General features: G+C 31.2%; 4 protein-coding genes across 4 annotated transcripts; 2 read left to right on the plus strand and 2 right to left on the minus strand.

Moving 5' to 3' along the window:
- Positions 1-2,292: 2,292 nt before the first annotated feature.
- LOC105960126 (WAT1-related protein At1g25270) lies at positions 2,293-5,675 on the minus strand. The gene is made up of 7 exons (XM_088813311.1): positions 5,432-5,675; positions 5,224-5,286; positions 4,586-4,702; positions 4,221-4,482; positions 3,403-3,561; positions 2,980-3,131; positions 2,293-2,892 (listed from the first exon to the last, which is right to left on the minus strand). Exons 1-7 carry the CDS (start codon positions 5,623-5,625, stop codon positions 2,550-2,552), a joined length of 1,290 nt encoding a protein of 429 aa, XP_088669437.1. The 5' UTR covers positions 5,626-5,675; the 3' UTR covers positions 2,293-2,549.
- A 6,704-nt stretch (positions 5,676-12,379) lies between these two features.
- On the minus strand, positions 12,380-15,500 carry LOC105960157 (WAT1-related protein At1g68170). The gene is made up of 7 exons (XM_012984329.2): positions 15,043-15,500; positions 14,762-14,824; positions 14,167-14,283; positions 13,809-14,073; positions 13,497-13,655; positions 13,187-13,338; positions 12,380-12,949 (listed from the first exon to the last, which is right to left on the minus strand). The coding sequence occupies exons 1-7, from the start codon at positions 15,243-15,245 to the stop codon at positions 12,601-12,603; spliced, it is 1,308 nt and encodes a 435-aa protein (XP_012839783.1). The 5' UTR covers positions 15,246-15,500; the 3' UTR covers positions 12,380-12,600.
- A 2,787-nt stretch (positions 15,501-18,287) lies between these two features.
- On the plus strand, positions 18,288-19,554 carry LOC105960139 (uncharacterized). The gene is made up of 2 exons (XM_012984311.2): positions 18,288-18,629; positions 19,284-19,554. Exons 1-2 carry the CDS (start codon positions 18,420-18,422, stop codon positions 19,428-19,430), a joined length of 357 nt encoding a protein of 118 aa, XP_012839765.2. The 5' UTR covers positions 18,288-18,419; the 3' UTR covers positions 19,431-19,554.
- A 1,204-nt stretch (positions 19,555-20,758) lies between these two features.
- Positions 20,759-23,683, plus strand: LOC105960155 (cytochrome b-c1 complex subunit 6-1, mitochondrial). The gene is made up of 5 exons (XM_012984328.2): positions 20,759-20,893; positions 21,070-21,103; positions 21,914-21,998; positions 23,150-23,239; positions 23,349-23,683. Coding segments are annotated over exons 2-5 (210 nt in total). The 5' UTR covers positions 20,759-20,893; positions 21,070-21,101; the 3' UTR covers positions 23,382-23,683.
- Positions 23,684-24,223: the final 540 nt, after the last annotated feature.

A 24,223-nucleotide genomic window follows, 5' to 3' on the forward strand; every position in this document is an offset into this window, starting at 1 on the left:
TAGCGGGCGAATTTGTTTTTTTTTAAGGAAAGTTACAAATGAAATAAATCGCACTGCAAGGCGGTAAAAATTGCACTATGAATAGCATTTCAGTAATATTTAATATGGAAATTGATAAAGAAAAAAAAATAGATGATCTCGACCTCAAGCTCAATAAAAATAAATTCGATGAGCTCGAGCTCGAGCTCACCAAATATGTCAACACCCACTTGAGCTTGGCTCACAAATTGAGCACTTGAGGTTTAATTTTATAAGGGGCTATTTTTCTTAAACACCCTCCATTGAAATTTTACTTCTTAATAAGTCCTTAATTTATAATTGATATTTAACATAAATTCATTGGGGCTAAAAAACCTTATATGCCCCTACTAATTAGTATAATTATTTTAAATAAAAAATACGATGAATTAAATGCAGAATCTCTTCCAAAATCGCATTACCTAAAAATCATCCTAATATTTCTTTCCTTAAAATCCTCCCAATATTTCTCCATCTCTCCACAAATCTAACCCCCAACTTTTCCAGTATCTCGAAAATTCATTTCATCTTTTTTCTCTTGATCTCCAAATATTGCATCAATGGCTTCACGTATACTGTAAGAAAATCTACTATTATTTTCGGACAAAAACTTCTTCTCTTTAGGGCAAACAACATACATATATTGGTTCAACACCACACAAGCTTTTTCGGTAAAAAAAAAGTGACGTAATGACAGTGGAAATGGCAAAATTCACTTTGCACAATAGTGGATTCAATAAATGGGAAGGTCAAAGTCCATGGATTTAATAAGGGAAGGGCGGAAACCACTATGCGCGCGAAAACCACTCTGTGCGCGAAAGCCACTATGTGTACAAAAATCACTCTATGTGCAAAAACCACTCTTACATTTGTTTAAGCATCAACACAACGTGTACAGTGCACCAGACACATACAAATCTTATATATATCAACAAAACGTGTACATACACATACGAATTACTGTCCAACGTAAATCAATACAAAACCTCACATATAACTCATCTTAAATTCTCATGCATGTGAGCCGAAAACCACCATGTAAATTTGCACGGCCGCCACTTATCCAAATGAGACACACATATTATTATTTATGCGAGTTACAATTTCAATTCCACATAAATGGAAATGTACAATTAATAAGCGTTAATGGTGGAATTAATTGAGAAAATGTTCATTAAAATATTTATGTAGAAGATATTATATATCTTCTCTAATAAGAGATATTAAAACACGTGTGTAGCAACAAATTCTTATCTGCGATTTAGACAAACAAGAAAAACTTGCACAAAAATAATTTATTGAATTAAAATAAAATATTGCGGGTTACAAACTATAATTTAATCATCTGATTCTTCTCTAAAAAACAACATGTGTTTGACTTTGAATTTTGGAGTCGGGTCGTTGACTTGATCTTCTCCGGATTTGATTTGGATTTGAATAACGTCTTCCAAGGGTCGTGCGACTTGAATCTCGGATCGAACGCTGAACTTTGAAGGGTTTTGACTTGAAGATCTTGGAGTTCTTGATGGATTTGGCCCTTCAATCTTCCTTCGATCTTGATTTGTTGAACTTTGACGGGTTTTGACTTGAAGATCTTGGAGTTCTTGATGGATTTGGCCCTTCAATCTTCCTTCGATCTTGATTTGTTGAAGAACGCCCTCGATTTGATGAAGAACGCCTTAGATTTGATGAAGAATGACTTGAATATTGTAGAGAGAATTTTCTCCTACGGTTTTTCTCCTTCTTGGGTTGTGTTTTGAATTGTGTACAGAGGGTCCCTATTTATAGTGGTAGAATAAGAGTCTTACTTTAAGTCTTCTTGATGACGTGGCGCAATTTAATTGGCTCTATTTAAATTGATATTTATCTCTTATAACTTGGAAGAGAGAAATAATCCTATTGGCCAATAATTAATTGATAATTATCTCCATAACTTATTTTGTAAGATAAATTATAATTTAATTTAGACACAATTTAATTGACTAATTTAATTAACCAATTAATTAATTTTATGTGTCTACAACGTGTATTAATTAGTTAGGGGCATAATGATGATAATTAAGGGTTTTTAATTAATAAAAACTCTTTTGGATTTATCTTAAAAATGAGAAATAAATTTGGGCCTAACGTAATGACCTTGTGTAATGGGGGACTTTATCAAATTATCCTTTAATTTTATGCAATGAAATTAAATTCTTAGTTCTTGGCTCGAACTAATTTTTCGATTATTATGGTAGAATTAAAATTATTTTTATTTGGAACTATTTTATTTTTTTTCAAATCGAAATTCTTCCATTCAAGTATAGATACGACAACTTAATATATTAATACTTTTTTATTACAAAAAACTTGAATTCAAGAACACTTGGACCAAAAGTCAAGCTAATTTCATCAAACGTCAACACCTTTTTTTTTCTTCTTTTTTTTTTTTTTTTTTGCTTGTTCTCAATGTTAGAAAGAATATAAATCATATTGCATTATGTTTTTTCAAATATACAACATAAAGACTATAGCTAGGGTTTCACAATTAATTAGGGTTTGATTTCAGTTTTGGGAACTTTAGAAGCTTCTAAATCTTGTTCTTCTTCTTCTTCGTCAAAAACTTCTAATATTTCGAAATCCGGGAAGAAATTTGGAGTCACCGACATGATGTTAACTACGTCGCCACCGTTACTATTATTAAGACCTTTGACGCCAATTTCCGACGACGTGGCATCAATTTCTTCGTTTTCTCGACGAATATCTGTTTGGTCTTCCGTAGTAGTATTAGCAAAACTTTTCGTCGGAACAAGCCGAGTGATCTTCTTCACTTCTTTGCTTTTCCCCCACAAAACTGTGTACAATCCACATATTATTATTGCAGCTCCTATAACACTGTCACCAATTAATATATTTAATCAGCAAAAATAAAGTTTTCAATAATTTAAGCCCTCTAAAATATGAAATAAATAGTACTAATACCTTCCTAAGTGTAATTTCTCGTTGAGAAGCAACGAGCCCGCAAGTGCGACGAGCACAAGCAAAAGTGGATTAAAAACCGAAACGAACAACGGGCCCCTCATCCTTACGCATGACATGATGAATGCCCACATCAGTCCCGATGCCACAATTCCCTACCAATATATATGCAATTAAATTAATGCAGTCGGGACTAACAAAATTTTATTAATTTAGCGAAATATTAAATTATCTACCGAGTCGGGACCAAAAGAAATTATTATTTAAGCGAGGTTATTAATTTATCGAGGTTCTACTGTATATATGTTAAAGAAAATAAATAAATAAATATAATTATTGTATATGTATATATATATATAAATATTATATATTTAATTTGTGTAATAATATAATATTGTAAGAAGTAATTAAAGAAAGAATAAATACCATATAAGCAACTGTAAGAAGTCTGAGGTTCCAGCCAAGTTTCCATTGGCTAAAATCCTTTTCAGTAAAAAGAGCAAAAACAACAGCTTGAAAAGATCCCATTACAGATATTAATGCAGTGCTTGAATAATGGCATGGGTATTCCTCACTCATTTTAGCCTGTTAATTCCAAATCCCAAAAATAAATAAATTAATTAATAATTATTTATATTACGTTAAAGTAGGGGAAGAAATCGGAATTGAATTTTTTGATTTTCGCTCCGATTTGAATATTTTAGATTTTCTAACAATAATTTTCGTTTCAAATTTAAAAAATATTGATTTTCTAGAAAAAAATTAAAAAAAAAAAAGTTAATTAATAATTATATAAATATATTACGTTGAAGTACGGGAGGAAATCGGAATTTAATTTCCATTTTTTGCTCCGATCAGAATATTTTTTGATTTTCTTAAAAAAAATTCATTCCGAATTAAAAAATTATTGATTACCGATTATGTTTAGTTTTTTTTTTATTTGTCATAATTGGATTCGATTTTAATTTCAAAAATCCCTTAGAAATAAATGTAATATCAATATTTTTTTTTCATATGTTACGACATGTAAATAAAAAATAGAATTTTCAAATTCGTGCCGCTTTCGATCCAAAAACTCCAATTTTATGATAAAAAAAAAAAATTCAATTTTTGAAATCATGTTTTTTGATTTTTCATAATTTTTTAAAAGCAAAATTAGAATTAGTTTTTCACTTTAAAAAAAATAAATTTTTCCGAATGTTTAAATTTAAATATAAAAAATTAAATAAAGATAAAAAATTAACCTGAATAATCAAGGAAATTGATGCGGAGAGGCAACAAACGAGTGCAAGCAAAGGTCCCAACACGTTATTAATAGGCTTGCGTTGTGCTGCCGCCACGTGTCCGCCTGGGTGTTGGTGTTTGTGCAGGAGGTCAAAGTGCGTTGACCAGATGTTGACTTCACACCCCTTGAAAAAAGTCAACAGCATCGCGCCACCAATGCACATCGTTGTTCCCACCACTTTAGCTTTTCCTGCCATCGTCTTTAATCCCACTCTCTCCATCCTTTTTTTATTAATTAAAAAAGAAAAATAATAATATATAACAATTTTTTTTTATTTAAAAATAACAAAATAATAATAATAATAAAAAGTTATATATTTATTACCTAAAGAATATTGCGAGAATAAAAGTGATTGCAGGAATGAGATTAGTCATAGCAGCAACAAATGTGGCTGAGGTTAACACTAAGCTCTCTGCATATAAGTTTTGAGCCATTGATCCCCTGCACAAATTTAATTAATAATATTTCATAAATTATTTATAATAATTAATTATTAAGTGATTGAGTTTTTGAAAATACTATTTTGTAGCAAAGATTATATATTAACATACAGTAGAACATCGATAAATTATAACCTCGTTTAAATAATATGTTCATTCAGTCCCGACTCAAGGACAACATGTTAAAAAATATTTCGGTAAATTAATATTTCGTTAAATTAATAGAATTTTGCTGATTCCGAGTCTATTAATTTATCAATTATTAATTTACACTTTTGTTTGTAAAGAAAAAGATTTTCTATTTGTTTATAATTAATTAGGTAAAACAATACAATTTCGAGTACAGTATAACCTTAATAAATTAATAATCTCGCTTAAATAATATTTTTTTCTCGATCCCAACTTGATGAAAACATGTTGAATTATTAACCCGATGATTTAATATTTCAATAAATTAATAGAATTTAATTCCCTAGTCCGACTGCATTAATTTCACGCAAACCCATGAAATTCGACACTTACCCAAACAATGCAGAAACAAACGCTTGCAAGGCAATCTTCTTGGTCAATTTCGGCCTATTTTTCCTGCAAAATTTAATTAACATAATACTTCATGAATACTAAAACAAAGTGTAAATTATTAAACTAAATAAAGTGGAACAACATAAAATTATGTATATAAAAAAAAAAAGAGATTGCAAAATTTTAATTATGTATTTATTTCTAGTACCTTTCGACGACGAGGGCGAGAGGGACGATAGTAGCAGCGGCGAAGATGAAGCGGTAAGCGATCAAAACGGGCAAGCTCATACCGTAGTTACCCGCCAATTTGTAGAAAACATTAACTCCCGCCATTGCTACTTGTACGGTCACCATCATTATCGCCGGCTTCATCCCATGCATTACATCCCACACTTTTCCCATTTCTTTTTCTTTTTCTTTTTCTTTTTTTGATTACGTGTCTTGTACGTTTTTTTTTTTCTTTTTTTTTTCTCTTGTATGAACGTATATATATATTATATATATATATACACGAAGAAGAAGATGAAAGAAGATTATATGTATCTAGGAGAGAAATATATATGCAGAGAATTGGCAATATATATAGAGAATGTGAAGGGTTTTGCATGGGATTTGGTGGGGGGGGGGGGGGGGGGGGGTATTTAATGGAAGGAAGAAAACGAGGTTTTTGCTATTTTCCCACATGAGGAAATAAAGAAATTTGTTTGCTCGTGCCGAATGGTGGTCTAACGGTGCGTGCACACATGCATAATACACGTGGAATCTCTATACACCTTTTCACTCTGCATGGCATTCTCCAATATATATATATATATATATATATATATATATATATATATATATATATATATATATATATATATATATATATATCTTTTCACTCTGCACGTTGGAGTTATATGTTACACCTGGTTGTTTATGTAGGATAGCTATGAACCGTAAATTTGATTAAATAACTACACCCATTAAACACACATACATATGAGTGTGTGTGATTATGTGTAAATTTATGATTCAAATTCATCCGGTGTAAATAATCAGGTGCAACATATAATTTTCCTATACTCATATTATATACACACCTTAATTATTGATCTCACCTTAATATATATATATAATTACAAATAGTTAATTTGTATATGATTATGTGTAGATGAACGACGATGACTCATCAAAGAAGAAAAGAGATGAACGATGAACCCGTATTTTATTACTTATTATTAACGAGTGTAACATGTATTTTACCCCTTTCTTTTCTTCTCGTTTCGTTTTAAAATAAGTAGTATCGTTTTAAGATGATGGACATGTATTAAAAAATATTAATAAATGTGTGTGGAAGATAGGAAAAAGGATGTAAAATAGTTAAATTATCCTTCACATTATTTTTTTCTTGACGGGCAAAATTGAGAAAATGGTAATTAATATATACATCAGTAGAAAATATAATACTTTGTTAAATTCATTTATATTGTTAAAATTCGCTTATAAGTATAAAGTTTTGATTACATTTAACAAGTAAAGTAATAATAATAATAAATATAATATATATGCAATCTTATTATGAGAATTGATTTAAAGAATCTTATATATATTTCTCAAGATTGTAAAGTTTTATATTTATTTTTTAAAGCTTACGTAAGGGGGAAAAAAAACCTTAACGTTAACGTCATGGCGTACGTTAAACTCCACTAGTGGAAATAATTAATTAATTAATTAATTAATTGGCGTGGAAAGAATATAGAGAGGAGAGAGTAAATGCATTTTGTGGAGTGATGACCAAATAGTTTGAATTTACAGCAAGAAATTATATTCCTGATTAGGAGGAAATATGTAAGACTTTTAGTTGTAACGCTTCCCCCAAAAGCCTACGTGGCGTCTGCACTAAATTACGCCAGGTTGTTTCAACTACATGTACATTAGATTATTTATTACTCCCTCTGTCCCATATTATATGTCTTTTTAGAGAGTTTTTTTTGTCCCAAATTATTTGTCATTCTAGATTTTCAATGAAGCATTAATTGCATTATTTTCAATTTTACCCTTAATCATTCCTAATTAGTTAGTTGAGAATCAATTAATGTCGAGGATATTTTAGTAATTATATCTGTTTTTTACTAGAATCTATGCACATTTAGTGATTTTCTTAATATGTGCAAAACAACCCAAAACGACATTTAAATTGGGACGGAGGGAGTAGTATGTAATAAATTTTATTTCAATGTCATAAGTTATAACCAGCTGTACCTTCAGTAATTAAATTTGTGACAGCTGTGTTAATATAATTTTGAGTATTCCAAAATTTTGCAAGAAAATCATTAATATTATATGTAACTTATATATTATGTGTTCAAATTATTTTCGTGGGTTTTGGAAAGTCTTTAAATTTGGTGAATACGAATACGAATTCGAATACCTGAGCTATAGAGGGGTGCAAGTCGTAGTCGAATTTACGAATTCTGCCGATTTCTTAAAAATATTTTGATTTTAGAACATTATTTTTTCTTTCGATTTTCAGTTTTTCAATTTCTGTTTTTTCACAATATTTTTGGGATAGAAATCAAATCATATTATATTGAAGGTATGTGTTATTTTGTAAACGAGCTTATTTAGCTCTTATTCGATTTGTGGTTTCCGATTTGGGCGTCAGTGCAACTGCCACGCAAATCCCAACGAGTTACCTCGTTTCCAATTTTCTGTAGGTGATCGACGAACGATTATTTTCTCTTCTATTATTTCAGACACATGATAAAATATATCAACATTCTCTATTTACTCGAGTTTTAACACTCTATGAGTTATTTGATCAGTTTTTGAGTAAGCGTCACATTCAAATTTAAATTAGTTCTTGTTAGCCTGAGTTTGACAACAATTATCCACATGGCGGAGGCCCATCTAAGTGCGAATGTCGTAGGCGGTTGTGTATTTTGAATACATTAAAAAGTTAGAGTTTACGTTTTTTTTTGACACCAATTGATTTTGAGGTAACTGACAGCGCCAATTAATTTTACGACAACTGATTTAATTTGAAAAATGAAAAATCTTTTAAATTAATGGGGCATTTTAAAGTATGATATAAAGTGGCTCATGCTTTTAACAATATAAGCTCTTTTATCTCTAATAAAACTCTTCAAAATGTGGCTCTATTTGTGAAACACGCTAATCTTTTACAAAGCAACCCATAGTTAAAACGCGTGTTTCCGTTCTCGTTCAATAGCTCGCAAATTATACGAGAAATGTAAATTGTCGTACTGGTCAAATCACATGCAACGAGTGTGATCTACAAAATTTGACCAAGAAAGTTTGACCAGTAGAATCGAACTCAGATCGATAAATTTCAAGCGTTACTTATTCCACTAACTAGACCACTCTTTTCATGAGGGAAAAAAACGAAGATAAAAAGGTAGAGTTGTGTACTTCATAAAATGTAGCTTGATGACTAATATCCAAAACCATTACTATACATGTTACATTGCTATATTGTTGGGTTTTAATTTGGTAATATTTACAGTTTTAGGTCTTAATAATCCTCCAATTGTGAATCTTCATACCTTATTGTTTGTGTATATATATATGTAACCAACATTATATATAAAGATCCTTTTTGTGCGAGTCTATCTTGATCATAAAGGTAATAATGAAATTATCAAAAGAAAGAAAAGACGATCATAAAGGTAATCAACAAATTAATTTGTCAAAAAATATCCGAATTGTATTTTTTTTTATTCTTTTTTTTTTTTTTTAATTTCGTATGTGATGTACTGCAAAACCTCGATCAATCAATACTCGATAAATTAATAAACTTGCTTAAATAATAAGTTTTCCCACTCCTGATGGCTGATTCGGTGAAAATATATTCAATTATTAGTAATATTTAACTAAATTAATATGATTTTACTAGTACCGATTGTATTAATTTATATATATTTAATTGTAGATGCCTTCAAACTTAGGATAATGTGAAAAGTTCCTTGCAACCAACCACCTTTAATTAGAATAGCCAATTAATTGGTTTATAAATATATTCAAACAGCCAACACGTACTTTTTTATATAACCTTAATTTTGAATTTTGTTTGTAAAATACTACAACTTTTTAATTAGGTAATCAAAGCCGACCTATTTTTATTTGCAAACGCTCTGACTATTAGAATTAAGCCATTATCTCAAACTTTACTCACAATCACCAACTTTTATAAAAGACGAGACCTATCTTCACATTGGGATCAACACTATCGAACAAAGATTCAATTTTCTTTGAAGTAAAAATTAATTCCAATTTTCAGAACAAAAAAAATTATCTTTTAAAAGACGACACCTATTTTTAGAAGGTTAGGCAAAAACTGTTGTTGATATACTTGTCACTAAAGTACATAGTAATAATATTGATGGTATAAACGTAAGATTTGAAAATTAAAATCAGATCGGAACAAAAAAAAATATTATTCAAAAACTCGGAAATGTCGGATCAGAATCGACGGAATTCGAAAATTCCATTAACTTTTCTATCCTAAGATTCAACATTTATTACACACAACACCATTGTTTAAAAATGAAATACTAATTAATGTGTTCCTTTATTTCTTTTCAGCACTCCAAAGACACATCAGCTTCAGTTTAAAATCACATGATCAGCCTCAAGTTCTGCCAGAGTGGAAAATAATCATTCATTATTATATTGTTTAAAACAAAAAAAAAATTAAAATAAATCATACTACAATACAAAACTATTGATAAATAAAACGGCGGAGACGATCATAACTGCAGAAAAATTCGATATAACGAAAGTATTTGATTAAACTAACTGTATAACGGACAATCATTAGCCGTATATATGTATATGGTGCATCCGAAAACGAAAACTAGCATAACTTCATCGGACGGAAATTGGAATAAATAGCAACGAAGAGTAAAAATACTATCTTGGATTTGCTAATCAGTCGCATCAAGAAAGAAAATTCCACGTTTAATTTTGCACTCGTAAACGAAACTGACCAAAAAAAAAACATAATTTGAAGCATAATTTTTATTTGTTGAAATAATTGTTCATCAACTTTTCGAGACATGAAAAACTAGAAATTTATACACTCTATATCTTAAGAAACAGTCAACTAAAACTAGCGATTTTCCGCGTCAATCGAACGAACAGACACTATATTTGATAAGTCTAGTCGAATATACATATACCTCGATATAATTCCTCGTTCTTCGTAGTAAAATGTATTATCGTAGAGCCTATACTTACAGATAGATACACAGGCTCACAGATGCTATTAAATCGACTTCATAGTTATACTATCGAACTACATTTAAAACCCTTATTTTGGAAATAAAAAAAAAATCAACGAAAACGAACTACTAAATAAATTGTACGGTTAGCTTTTAAGGAGGAAACTACTTTTTCATCGGTTATCAAACTCGGATAGGTGAAATCGAACCGAAATAACTGATTAGGCCACAAACTTGGATTGAAACAGAGACTTTTTACTTCGTTGATCGAGATTTGGTTAAATGTGTTTTCATGCTTCGATTTTTTTAGAGCCTTAAATTTTTCAATTAATACAGGCGGGACTGACAAAATCCAATTAATTTAGCGTAATATTAAATTATCAAATTAATAATTTAGTAGATTTTTACCGAGTTGGGACATGAAAAAACTATTATTTAAGTGACGTTATTAATTTATCGATCAAAATCAAATTTTTGATAAAAAAAAAATCAGTAGAAATTGGGGGAAAAATACCTGGACTGCACCTTATCTGGCACTTGCGATCGCAGCGAGCCATAACCCTAGCTGAACAATCGAGAAAAAAAATTAGTAATTAATAAATAAAAACGAATTAAATTCCAACAAATTAATTGTGAAATTAAATAGGAAAAAAGGAAAATTTTGAAGAAGTTTACTGTCGGGGTTAACGCAGGCCGTAGAACAAGCATCGTAGCAGTCGAAGGCGTCGGACTTAACGCCGTTAATATTGGCGGAGAGTATTAACAGAACTACGGCCAGTAATATCACCATCTTCTTCTTCTCCATTTTCGCCTTTCGATTACTTTCTGATCTCACTTTGCTGCTCTGGTTTTTGCCCAATTGAAAGCTGTTTCTCAATTTCTCAATTAAAAGAAAAAAGAAATATTGGAAGAAGATAACGTTAACGTTATCTCAAAAGTTGACGGACGTTAATGTTACCTAAAAACTTGACGGACGTTAACGGGCAAACGCCGACTGCTAGCCTAAAAGTGCTTGCACCAAAAGGTGAAATCCCTCGCCCCCATTCCTTCACCCGACAATGATTGATGGAGGAATGTAAATCATGGTAACTAGTGAAGATGTTGGCCATGTTTGGTTTTTTTTTTGGGTAAATAGCATTTAAGTCCCTAATAGTTTGATCATCTTGCACATGACCCCCTTTGACAAATAATTATGCTCATTATAAAGCGAAAAAATGTGAAGTTACATGAGGAATATGATTTAAATTAAAGTATAAAGGAGTTATGTGTTTTTATTGAAAGTACGATGAGGTTATGTTGTTATTGTTCTTATTATATATTTTACACGTAATCACATATTTATTTGACATTTAGTTAGTTCAATAATTTTTTATTCCATTTAACATATGGGGTAAATTACGGAATTTTCTAGATTACTAGATTCCTTGGAATGATATCTAAATTGTACTTGTTTTGTGCAAAAAATCAGTTCTGACGCACCACAATTTCATATTTACAAGCCAATAGACACGTCTTGTGATCATTTTGTTTCAAAATGTGGAGCTCGAATATGGTAAAACGGGTACAAACTGTAGCTTATGTTACATAATCTTGAAGATTTCACGAAATTTAACACTGTTAGGATGGACATATAAGAAGATTCATAGTTGAGGAGATGATTGTAATTACCAAACATGAGGAATTTTTTGTTCATAATTTAAATTTATCTCAGAGGTGTGACTGTAATTTATCATAATATTCCGACTAAAATTGCCTGAAAATTTCATTTTAAAGGCATCGTGCAATGAAATAACAAGTTCAGGTAAAAACGTGAATTTTTTTTTGTTTGAAGGCAAAATGCAAAAATGCCCTTAGTTGAGGAAGCAAGCTGCTTTTTACTCTAATATATAATAGTGGACTTCACATATTTTCATTAATAATAGGAAAAAGTATTTAAAACATATTAATGTTCTACATTAAAGTGTCAAAAAATTTTACATGACAAAATTATGTCTAAGAAACAAGACTACAAATAACAGTTGGGGCAATACTTAAAACTTTCCTAAGCAAGAAAGAAATAAAAAAATTAAGGGGTTAGCAAATTAATTAATATATATCTCTTTATTATTAATTTTTTTTTCTTTTTCTTTTAGTTCGAAAAAATAATATCATTCTACGAATGATAAAGATAAAGACCGCCTACGTAATCGGAGCTCGAATGAGAACCCCTACTATCGTCTTCTCTTTCGTCGTCTGCCGTTGCCGTTGCCGCTGCCGTCGTCGTCCTTCTGCTGCTTCCTCGGCCGTGGCTGCTGCCGCCACTTAGGCGCGGCGCCGACTGCGTTTGTACCGTTGGCATTTCGATATGTACTTGCGTTTGCGTTTGTTCTTCATTTTCGGCTTGTGGCGTTTGTTCTTCATTTTCAGCTTGTGGCGTTTGTTGTGACACTTGCTTCAATTCTCTGCCTTTTCCCCATAATACTATGTATAATCCAGCCACTATCAAGATGCCACCTAGCACCCTGTAATATACAGTAAAACCTCGATAAATTAATAATTTTACTTAAATAATAATTTTTTCGATTCCCGAGTCGGTGGTAAAAACGTACTAAATTATATCGTTCGATAATTTAATATTTTTGCTAAATTAATAGAATTTTACTAGTACCACTGTAACTGAGGTTTCACATTTTTTTGGTAATTAACAAGGATTTATTGAAATTATGAAAGTAATTAATAAGATTGAAAGAAACACATACATTCCCCAATGAAGCTTCTCTTCCAAAAACAAAGATCCAGCAATTGCCACCATCACAAGAAGCAACGGGTTGAATACCGATACGAACAACGGCCCCCTCATTCGTACGCACCACGCAACAAACACGAACATCACTCCCGAACCCAATATTCCCTATTTAATTAATTTCACGATCCGAAAATCAAAATCATTAATTTAAACAAACATAGACGAACAATGTACGTAAATATTTTTTTTTCCTTTTTTTTTTTTGGTTATGCATTGTGATCGAAAAAAATCAAGAATCGTGCAAAATCGAATAAATAACTTACGGCGACAGCTGCTGTGAGGAGTCCGATATTCAATCGCGGAATCCAATCGTTCCATTCCCTCTCCATGCAAAGGGCAAAGCCAACACCTTGTATCGATGCCCAAAACGACATCATTGCGGTAATCGAATACGGACATGGATACTTCGCCGCCGCTTTAGCCTTTGTTGGAAAAAAAATAAAAATAAGAAATCAATTGCATAAATAAAAAATGAGTTTATTGCATTTAGTACCCTTGTGTTGTATTGAATTGCTAATAAATCCTTGTGTTAAAAAATATTAGCAAAAAAACCCTACGATGCAAAAAAATGTTACCTGAACAATCAACCATAGTGAGTAACAAACACAACTAACTAGGGCTAATATGGAACCCAATACGAGATTTTGCCCACCGTGGTGAACTTGCGTGCTTCCGTTTGATCGATTTGATTTGGTAAGTTCTAGAAGGTTTATATGCGTGTCCCAAAGATTTATTTCCGGGCCTTTGTAGAATGTGAGGAGCATTGCTCCGCTTATACCGAGTAATGTTCCTAAAACCTTCGCTTTGCCTGCTGCCGTGTTCCACCCTAGCCTCTCTAACCTAATTAAACATTTGATTAAATTAACATCGTATGTATGTAAGAAAAAAATTAAAAAAAAAATCGAGGAATTAATTAATGTATCGATTTTGTACCTTAAGCAAACTGCGACGATGAATGTCATGGCTGGAATAAGATTGGTCATTGCAGAGACAAATGTTGCAGAAGTTAAGTCTAGGGCTTTCAAGTATAGATTTTGCCCTAGTGCTCCCCTGCGACGTATCGAGAAATTAATTACGATCGATTTTTTATTTTTTTCGTATTAGTTGAATTCAATCTGTTTTTTTTTAATAAAACTCAAAATCCCACATAATTAGCCCCTTCCATAAGCAAAAAAAGATAGTAAATCCGTTATACCGATAAAACGAAATGCACAAAAAGTTCTTGAATTCAAGAAACTACGAAAAGGCTAAGAACCCTAGAGAAATGCCGAATATATATTATAAAAGTTATGGAATCTCAAAATTTAATTCCATATTATTTATAAATATGTGCCATTTTAGTCACTTTATTTAATGTTGGTGGTGAAATAACTAGATTGCAACAGTTAACAGAAGACAACTGATTGTCACATAAAGCTAAATATAAAGTTCAACAAATTTCACATAGCAATTAATTTCAAACTGCATTTCACACAATTTCTTTTTTAATGGAAATAAATACATTTAAAATTAATTGCAGAAAACTTACCCAAATAAACCACATAGAAAACCATATGAAGCTACCTTCCATGTTAATTTTGGCCTCTTTTTCCTATAACAATTCCAAAAATAAAAAATTAATTAAATAATAACATATCTGGATTTGATGTTTTTTATATTATACATAAAATAACATGAAAAAAATAGGGTTTTTTCAAGATTCACGATTTCTAGGGTTCTTTGCAAAAACCATAGAATTTTTTTCAAACGAAAACCCCTGAAATCAATCTCACAACAAACATAATTTGGGACGAAAAAAAAAAAAAAAACCTTTCGACGAAAAAGGCGACGGGTATTATGAAAGCGGCGCTGAACAAGAATCGGTAGGCCACGAGGATGGGGAGGCGCATGCCGTCGTTGGCGGCAAGTTTGTAGCCGATGTTTACGACGGCGAACACCGCCTGAAATACGATCATCATTATCGTCGGCTTCATCCCGTCTAGGGTTTTGCTGATCTTTGCGTACGAAACCATTTTTTTTTTTTTTCAATTGATTAATTCTTGGCCTTGCGTCTGATAAACCCACGAGAAAAAAGAAAAAAAAAAAAGGAAAAAGAAAATGGATGCCCCTCTCTCTCTCTTCTCTCTCTCTCCTCTCTCTCTCTAGGAGGAAATGTGTAGAGAGAGAAAGATGGGAAGGAAAAATGAAAGAATTAGGTGTCGTTCCGTAACTTGTTGGCGTATGTATATAAGCAGTTGTGGTTTGAGAAGAAAGGGGGTTTTTTTCATTTTTGATAGGAAGAGGAAAAGTTCAAATTACATGTATATAGCATGTGGAAATTGCATTTCTCCATTTCTCAAATAAATAATTTATTATTATTGTTTTTTTTTTTTTTTTTTTTTTGCAATTGTGCATGTATCTATAAATATATAAATAAAAATATTATGTGAATGAGAGAGGGGGGAATAATATAATCCCGATTGTTAATGAAATCATAGAAATAATTTGAGATGCATGCGAACTTTATTTAAATTTCTTTCAAGAAAAATAAAAAGAAAAGGAAAAAAAATGGTTCTTTTTCCCTTGATTACAAGGGTCTTTTCTTATTTTTTTTTTTACATTAATGTAATTTATTGTTGAGATAATAAGAATATTTGGGTATTTTTAAATATGTATAAATTATAAATAGAGAATAATTTATTTTACAATTATTATGATAATTCTTATAATTATATTTTGAGTAATTATTAATATTAACCTTGATTAAAAGAAAATGTTGTTTGAAAAATATATGTATATATGGTAGTAGTATTCATGTAATATAATAAAGTAGTCGAGGATAAATTATTTTGAGGTGTAGATATTTTTTTTAAAAACGGGTTATAAGATTACTAACAACTTATAACTTTTTAGGGTATGATCAAATTACGAAAAAATTCATCATGTTTGGATAATTACATTTACCCTCAACTATGAATCTTCTTACATCTCCACTCTTATGGTGTCAAATTCAATATAATCATCTTGATTCTGTGGAATATTCCATATTTGTACTCATTTTGTGCAAAAATACAGTCTTTGATGCACCACAATCTGATATATACAAGCCAAAAAACATATCTTATGATCATCTTGCTTCAATATGTGGAGCTCCAATGAGATTAAACGGGTACAAAATTGAGAATATTCCGTATAATCTAGAATATTCTACTAAATTGAAACCGCAAGGGTGAACGTGTAAGAACATTTATAGTTGAGAGGGTGATTGTAATTACCTTAATAGAAAGTGATTTTTCGTAATTTGATTATACATTTATACCTCAGAGAGTGGTTATAATTTACCATACTTTTTAAAAATTTAAGATCTTTCTTTAAAATTTATCAAACATTTTTTAACAACTTATAAGCCTTTAAAATCAGGTATTAAATTAAATGTAATATTGCAATAACATTCCCAATGATCATATTCATATGTATTTTTTAGTTAACCTTAAATTGCCTAAAGGACAACATCGTAATCCTAATACATTAGAAAGTAAATTGAGTTGACCTTAAATCTTTTTTGTGCAAAAATGGTAATAAAAAAAGGAATCAAATCTAAATTCCCCAAATAGTGGTATACAGAAACATTGCGTGCATCTCATGATCATAAAACCTAATTTAATTATCACGAGATATATATTATTGTTACACCATACAATCTCTTTGACAGGGAAATTTCATCGACAAATTAAATATTTTTGTTTTGTTTTTAGGCTCAACAAATGATATTATATTGTACCAAATATGACAAAAATCGACTTAGATGTCGAAATAAGAGTTTCCCAAAATTCGACATGTAAAAATGTCGAATTGCGCTTGGGTGGTTTTTTTTTCCAAAAACGAAAAATTAGCTAATAAAACACATAAATGCATACCTGAGTGCGTTCTCCACCTTAGAATTTTTCATTTTAATGTCTTTTGACTCCATACTTGCCCTCTTTGTAAGATTTTCTGAGTTTTGAGGGTCTTGAATGTTGAGGTTTTGTGGGTTTTGGAAGATGAAGAACATGATAATTTGGTCTTGCGGTTTTGTGATTTTTTTAGTTTATAGTTGCATTAATTTGATTTTTTTATCAAGTAGGGGTATTATAGTATTTGTACATAATGATATATATATTTTTTATAGTCCTGCACTTAATGGAACTAGTATTGCTTGTAACCGCAGCAAAAAAAGATTTATATCAACTTTTTTTATATACTTCTCTGAGTGATTAGAAATCAGATTAGAAATTCTGACCGAACCGACTGGTTGAACCGGCCTAGTCCGGTGTGATTTGACCGGTTGAATCATAATATCGGTATTGGAGTGAATGTTCGATCCGATTTTAAAAACATTGCAGTTCTCTCGTTCCCATTTTATTTGTTTTTTGGGGGAATTTTGTTTGTTTTAAATTAGTTATCACGTTTAAAACTTCAATAATTTATTTAGTGTGAGTTTCTCAATTTCGTCCTTACTACCTTTAAGACAATCAATTGTGAAATAATTAACAAGTGTGATTTTTCTACTATTCATGCACATTACTAAATTTTCTTAATACGTGTGTATTAGCCAAATGAGAAGGAAGGACTAAAATTTATTGCAATTATTATAAATCGGCTAGGGTATATATGCATACTACGGTATAACTTCGATAAATTAATACTCCATAAATTAATAACATTGCTTAAATAATAATTCATTTCAGTCCCGACCCGATAAAAAATACTAAATTATTAGTTCGATAAATTAATATTTCACTAAATTAATAATAAAAAAAAAATAGTCTCTACTGTATTAAGGTATAAAGATTTAGCTATATATGATTAATTAATTACACTTTATAAGGGAGGTATGTGTAATTTTTTAAATTAGAAATGATCTAATTGTGATTACCACTAACTTGAGGGCAGATAGTTGTAATATAATAAAATTTAAGTGGCGCAAAATTCAACTAAAAAGGAAACAAATTGGTCGCCGTTGACTTTCCTACAATATTTCCACACCACAGATCGTCACCCTGAATAAACAATTATATAAACCTCGTACTCAGGGAAACAACATTGTAAGCACCTCTGCATCTTCTTTCTCTCTCCTGGCAATCTTTCTCTCTCTAAAATCTTACGGTAGAGAGAGAAGGGTTACGTTGACTTTTTTTGTTTAAGGAAAGAGAGAGAAGAAACTGAAAATGGGTGCTTGCGCTAGTGCACCAAAGGGCATGAAGGAGGATGAAGCCACCGCCGTGGCACCACCACCGGAGCAGCCAAAGGAGGTAACTCCGGCAACCGAGGCGGCGGCAGTGGCCGACGCCGCTAAGGAGGAAGGCGGCGATGATAAGAAGGAAGAGAAGAAGGTGGTAGAGGAAAGTGATCAGTCTCTTGGAACATTGCTTGTTGAGGTTAGTATTATTATTTATTTATTTATTATTATTATTGTTGTTGTTGTTGGGGCAAATTACAATCACCCAGAGTAAGGTTAAATTACGAAAAAACCTCTCATGTTTGCATAATTACAAGCACTTCATCAACTATGTATTATCTTATAAAAAAATCCCTCCGGTTGATATATTTAGGGGCGTTCGTTCGGTAAATTGTACAGAAATTGAGGTACGCCAAAATTTCATATCGTTTAACGTTTGGTTCGATAAATAACCGAATTACCAAAATGTTATTACAAATATTTAAAATTTTGGTTTTGATTTTTTTAAATTAATGTTAGTTTAAATACTAATATTACATATATATAAAAAGTAAAATAAAACTGAATATCACACCGAAATAACGGTTCGGTAATCGGCATGTACGAATTTTAGTTCGGTTCGATTCAATCAGTTTACCGACTGGATGAACACCCCTAGGTAAATTTGACATTCTAAGAGTGGATGTGAAGACAATATATAGTTGATGGGTGATTGTAGTTATGGAAACAAGAGGGTTTTTTTTTTCGTAATTTTCCATGACCTCAGGATGGCCGTAATTTGCCCTTTTTATTGTTATAGTAATTTATTGTTATAGTAAATAGTAATGCTTTTTTTTTTTTTTTCTTTTCGCAGGGTGAATCAGCAAAAGAGAGCAAGAGCGAAGAATCGAAGGCTGAGGTACTTCCGGCGGCCTCTGAACCAGCTGCCGCCAAGGTGGAGGAGAAATCCGCCGCCGCCAATGAAGTAGAACCACCAAAACCAGCGGTGGCTGCCGCCTAGAAGAAACCATATAATAGAGTGGTGTGGAAGTGGAACAAAATTCATTTAATTATGCTTTTGATAAATGTTTGTATTGTTTTTGTTGTCACTTAATTCAATCAAATTAAATCCTTATGTTTTTTTATCTTGTAGAATTTTTAAGTCTCTTTCTTGTTTGATTACATCCACACTATTCAATTTATATTATATACCTTGAAATAATTAATATATTGTTTTACAATTTTAATAGGATATGATTAACCATATACCTATATACATATTTGAGTCATTATTAATTTCATATTTCAATTTCATTAAGTTCACACAATAACGTTTTTTACTTGTTTATAATATCAAATTATAAAGTAAGAACTGAATGGAAATAATTGCTAAATGAGATGTGTTTGAAAAGTCATCATGTATTTATCATTTTCGTATTATTAATGGCATTTTTATCATAAACTTTTTTATGTTTATTTCATTGTTTTAACGAAAAAAATTATAAAGAAAAAAAAAGAGTTTTGAGTGATAAAATTAGAGAATTATAGAAAACTAGTATTCCACCCGTGCGATGCAATTAATCGGGGCAATTTTAAAAAATAAAATACTTTTTAGATAAAATAAACGAACGTAAATTTTGAATAGTTGATATATAATACGATATAATCCCAAAACTATAAAAATAATATACATTCCAATTGATTTAAGTATCAAATTAAACAAAAAAAAGTGATAAAAAATGTAAAATACGAAAATTGTTATATTAAAAATAAGAAAAAAAACATCTGACCCAAATGATACAATTATCGTCTAATGCACTCAGATCCTTAACATGAAACTTAGTTACTATCGTGGTGTTTCACATGCATTAACATCACCTATTTCTAATCTAATACCTTTCGAGTAACCTGCACATTTTTCATTGTTCATATGAAATCATTGATACACATTACCGAAATACAAATCACCTAAAAAAGAGGTTTGATTAGTAAAATTAGAGAATTAGAGAACCAGAGAAAACGAAAACATGCTTGGAAATATCAAGAATTATGAGGATGCAACTGCAAATTTTATTATTTCACTAGGAGGAATATATTGTGAATTTTTTATCATGTGATGGGCATAGACCCAAATAAAATAAAAAAAGTTCATAATATGTTGGCTTAATTACATTTTACACCCCTAAACTATGTTTCATTCATCAAACACCTAAACTCTAAAGTATCAAAACATTTATTAAAAAAATTAAATTAACACGTTTAAAAAAACGGTCAAAGGAGCTCATTGACCCTCTAGGTGCATTTTGGTAATTTCAGTTTCGTAATGAAATGGAACCGTTCAACGGCGTAGCCTACGCACCTGGCGCACGTTAGTTTACCCAACCAGATCCCCCCAAACCTACTTTTCCCCTTCACAAATTAATCTTTACGCTTTCCTCCTCACTATCTCCACCCTAACTCCGCCGCAAACCCTCATCCCCTCCGGTGAGTCACTGTAATTTTCACAAATTTCCTGTTTACCCAGATCCAATTTTGTCATTCATCCGATCATTCATTTTCCGAATCTAGGGTTTCTGTCGACGTATATTACTGTGTGTGCTTTATATTTTCCGCGGTTTGAATGAGTGGATTTTGTCAATTTTTTTATATTTTATTTTCAGGTTGCTTTCGCTCGATCTCTTACGTTTTAACTATGTAAGTATTGTTTCATTTTTTATTTTTTTCTTTCTAAATTTCGTCCTTATAATTGTATATCTTTCCATCATGTGTTTGATTTGGTTGAATTTCTACAAGTTACTTGGAGTGTGGCAATGGCCGAAAGTCAAGCCTTTTCGATAAAAAAAATGTATACGCAATAGCTGATCTTTTCGATTTTTTGTAGGATTCTGTTTGATAAAATTGTCGCATATGCTTCGAGAATCGTTTTTAAAAAATAAAAATTTGCCTTACGATAAACCTACCCGGTAGGAGTTGAATCCCCATTAGTGATGCATATGCTTCAAGAGTTATTATACTTAGGAACGAGATTTAGTTTATTCGTTTTTCAGAATGAGAATTAGTTTATTCGTTTACAAGTGCAGCTTTTTTGTGAATGCTCCATTTACACGTGGAAGATTTCAGCCATTTAAAGAATCTTGAGCAATCTTTCAAACAAATAAACTCGTCGATTTCCCAAACAAGACCATTTCTTTTTTCTGTAAACACTGAACGGATGCTTTTTTTTTTCGTGATCAATAATGCAATGTCATTGTTTAGCTGCTTAGGCTGAATTTGTTATTTGAACTTTTTAATGGTCATTTAGGGCTCCATTTACATGTGGAAGATTTCAACCTTTATAGAAGCTTGAGCAATATTTGAAACGAATAAACTCGTCGATTTACCAAACGTGACCATTTATTTTTTCTGCAAACACTGAACAGATGCTTTGTCGTGACTGATAATGCAATGTCATTGTTTAGCTGCTTAGGCTGAATTTGTTATTTGTACTTTCGTATGGTCATTTAGGGCTGACGACGAGCCTGTAGATCCAAAGAGGGAGCTTGAAGACCGATGCAAGGCACCATGCACAAGGCCACTTAAAGAATATAAGGTGATTTCTATTGGAAATTAACTCATTCTTGTATGGTGTTCAATCTGCTTCACTTTATTCATAGTTCGTTTTCTTGCGTTATATGCATAATATCAATGGACGAGTTATTTTCGGGCCTTTCTTCGTTCTTTTGTGTGTTCTTTCTTTCATTTGCTTTTGGGTTCTATTTCCATCTCAATAGAGGCACACCTAAAGTTTCCTGGCAGAGTAGTTTGCAGTGGGTAGCTGTAATTTTTTTGATAGGCAACACTTTTGTCGTCACATCGTAATGCTTCTTACGTATTGATTGTCCAATCAAATCGGGGATTCGAAGTGCTGTTGTCGGTTGAAATTCGTGTTTGTTGCATTTTGAAATGAACGGTTCATAATTGGTTATGTCGTGTATCTTCATTCGTCATTCTTTAAAAGATCTCGTTGTCCAAACTAAATGAAACCAGCAAGATCGTAGCAATTATTACTTCTTCTGCATCTGTCTTCAGCATAGTGGTAGTCTCCGATGTTTCACTCGTTCGTGTTCAGATCAATTAAGTAAATATATCTAAACTCATCTTTACTGAAATTAACTTTAATACTGAAAATTTTTGAAATGAAGTCGTCCTTGGGGGATTCCAGTCTACTGTAGATTGGTAAATGTTTTGATTTGACAAGTATATTTGATTTGTTTTTTATATTCAATTAATTGACCGCAATTTAGTCTTTGGTTCAATAGCGCAATGAATGCATGTGACCCTCGTATGCTTCCAAGTTTCAAGAAGAGTTCTAAATGACTTCAACATTTTTATTTCGTTGAAAACAAAAGTGAACAAGAAATTGTAGATATGATCCCAAAGTATAGTGAGTCAGTAATCGGAGCTGTGGGTATTTCGATGGATTTAGTGAAAGCCGTGTAAATATCAAATTGTACCTTCAATTCAAAATTCTGTCGGTGCAAGATATAATGTATATTGCACTGTCTGTAGTATATCTTTGGTACGAACATTCCATGTTTATGTTTGCATATTTGATAGTTAAGATTGGGTTCTGAATTGTGAACTTTCATTAATCTCGTGTACTTGTTGAAGTTCATACTCTCTAAACGGAACTATTTTTTTACCGCTCAATCTGCAAAACGACTTTGTTGCATGAATGCTAATCTGCTTTTTTGTTGATAGGCTTGTGCTAAAAGAATTGACGGTGATGATTCTGGACACAAACACTGCACCGGACAATACTTTGACTACTGGCGCTGTGTTGACAAATGTGTAAGCCTCGTTTTCCTGCTTACATATTGTTTTTGCCAACTATTCTCGTTTTTGTTCCGGAATTTTGTAACTGTGTACTGATTCATTTCTGAAATTGTTCTTTATACAGGCTGCCAGTAAGCTATTTTCTCATCTTAAGTAAAAAGAAAACCTCAATCGGTATTTCCTAGAGACAAATTACCCTTTTCGTCGTTTAAAAAAAACCCTATAGCGATTCATTTTGTTGCGTTTTTCGCGACGAATTGATGATGGCTATGCAGATAACTCCTTGGCTACATTGATTTTGTTGAGATTTGGAGACTTTGTGGTATCAATAAAGAAAAAATAAGAATTGTGGTATTGAGTTTAATATGCCTTTTTTGCAAGTTTGAGATTATTGTGATTTGATTGGTCTAAATTATATTTGGTACTACATTATTTAAGAGTTGATTAGCTTATTTTAAACATGTTGTAAACTCATATATCTGATCAAATGTGCTTTTTTCTAGATTGCTTATGCACCAATTACAAAATACATTGGCTTCAATTAAGTCAATGGTTGACATCTTTTCTGAATAAATTTAGAACAGTTTTTATACTTTGTTAATTAATAAAAATACTAGTTGGAATTTCATTTTCGCTCAAATATAGTGTAAATTTCATTTTCTCCCATTCTACTTTGCCTCGATATCACTTTACCCTCTTCTACTCTCGATTGTATCGATTTGCTCCCTTGCACTTCAAAATTGTCTCAATGTGGCCCTCGCTGTTAATTGTCAGACATTTGACCTCAACACCGTTTGGTCTAAGCTCTGAAATTACAAAAATGTCACCCTTCTCAGTTTAATAATTATTAAAACAAGTAAAAAAAATTAAATTAAAAATTACAAAAAAAATCAAGACATCGAGAAATTAAAGTCCACGGCACCCACAGTTTATTATTTATTTATTTTTTAATTTTTTAATAATTATTTAAATTTGGAGGAATGATTTTTTTTGTAATTT

The sequence above is a fragment of the Erythranthe guttata genome, chromosome 14 (assembly GCF_056151865.1).
Source record: "Erythranthe guttata isolate IM_541 chromosome 14, IM_541, whole genome shotgun sequence".
NCBI lineage: Eukaryota > Viridiplantae > Streptophyta > Magnoliopsida > Lamiales > Phrymaceae > Erythranthe > Erythranthe guttata.

What these genes read in the sequence shown, in the direction of transcription:
- LOC105960157 (XM_012984329.2), bottom strand. Translation starts at nt 15,245, where the DNA reads ATGGTTTCGTACGCAAAGATCAGCAAAACCCTAGACGGGATGAAGCCG. An exon ending in GTCGCCTTTTTCGTCGAAAG is followed by an intron (nt 14,825 to 15,042) that starts GTTTTTTTTTTT and finishes GAATTGTTATAG; the next exon opens with GAAAAAGAGGCCAAAATTAA. An exon ending in CACTATGGTTGATTGTTCAG is followed by an intron (nt 13,656 to 13,808) that starts GTAACATTTTTT and finishes TTTCCAACAAAG; the next exon opens with GCTAAAGCGGCGGCGAAGTA.
- LOC105960155 (XM_012984328.2), top strand. An exon ending in GGCCACTTAAAGAATATAAG is followed by an intron (nt 21,999 to 23,149) that starts GTGATTTCTATT and finishes TTTTGTTGATAG; the next exon opens with GCTTGTGCTAAAAGAATTGA. An exon ending in GGCGCTGTGTTGACAAATGT is followed by an intron (nt 23,240 to 23,348) that starts GTAAGCCTCGTT and finishes TTCTTTATACAG; the next exon opens with GCTGCCAGTAAGCTATTTTC.
- LOC105960126 (XM_088813311.1), bottom strand. Translation starts at nt 5,625, where the DNA reads ATGGGAAAAGTGTGGGATGTAATGCATGGGATGAAGCCGGCGATAATG. An exon ending in TTTGTTTCTGCATTGTTTGG is followed by an intron (nt 4,703 to 5,223) that starts GTAAGTGTCGAA and finishes AAATTTGTGCAG; the next exon opens with GGGATCAATGGCTCAAAACT. An exon ending in ATTCTCGCAATATTCTTTAG is followed by an intron (nt 4,483 to 4,585) that starts GTAATAAATATA and finishes TAATAAAAAAAG; the next exon opens with GATGGAGAGAGTGGGATTAA.
- LOC105960139 (XM_012984311.2), top strand. Translation starts at nt 18,420, where the DNA reads ATGGGTGCTTGCGCTAGTGCACCAAAGGGCATGAAGGAGGATGAAGCC. An exon ending in TTGGAACATTGCTTGTTGAG is followed by an intron (nt 18,630 to 19,283) that starts GTTAGTATTATT and finishes TTCTTTTCGCAG; the next exon opens with GGTGAATCAGCAAAAGAGAG.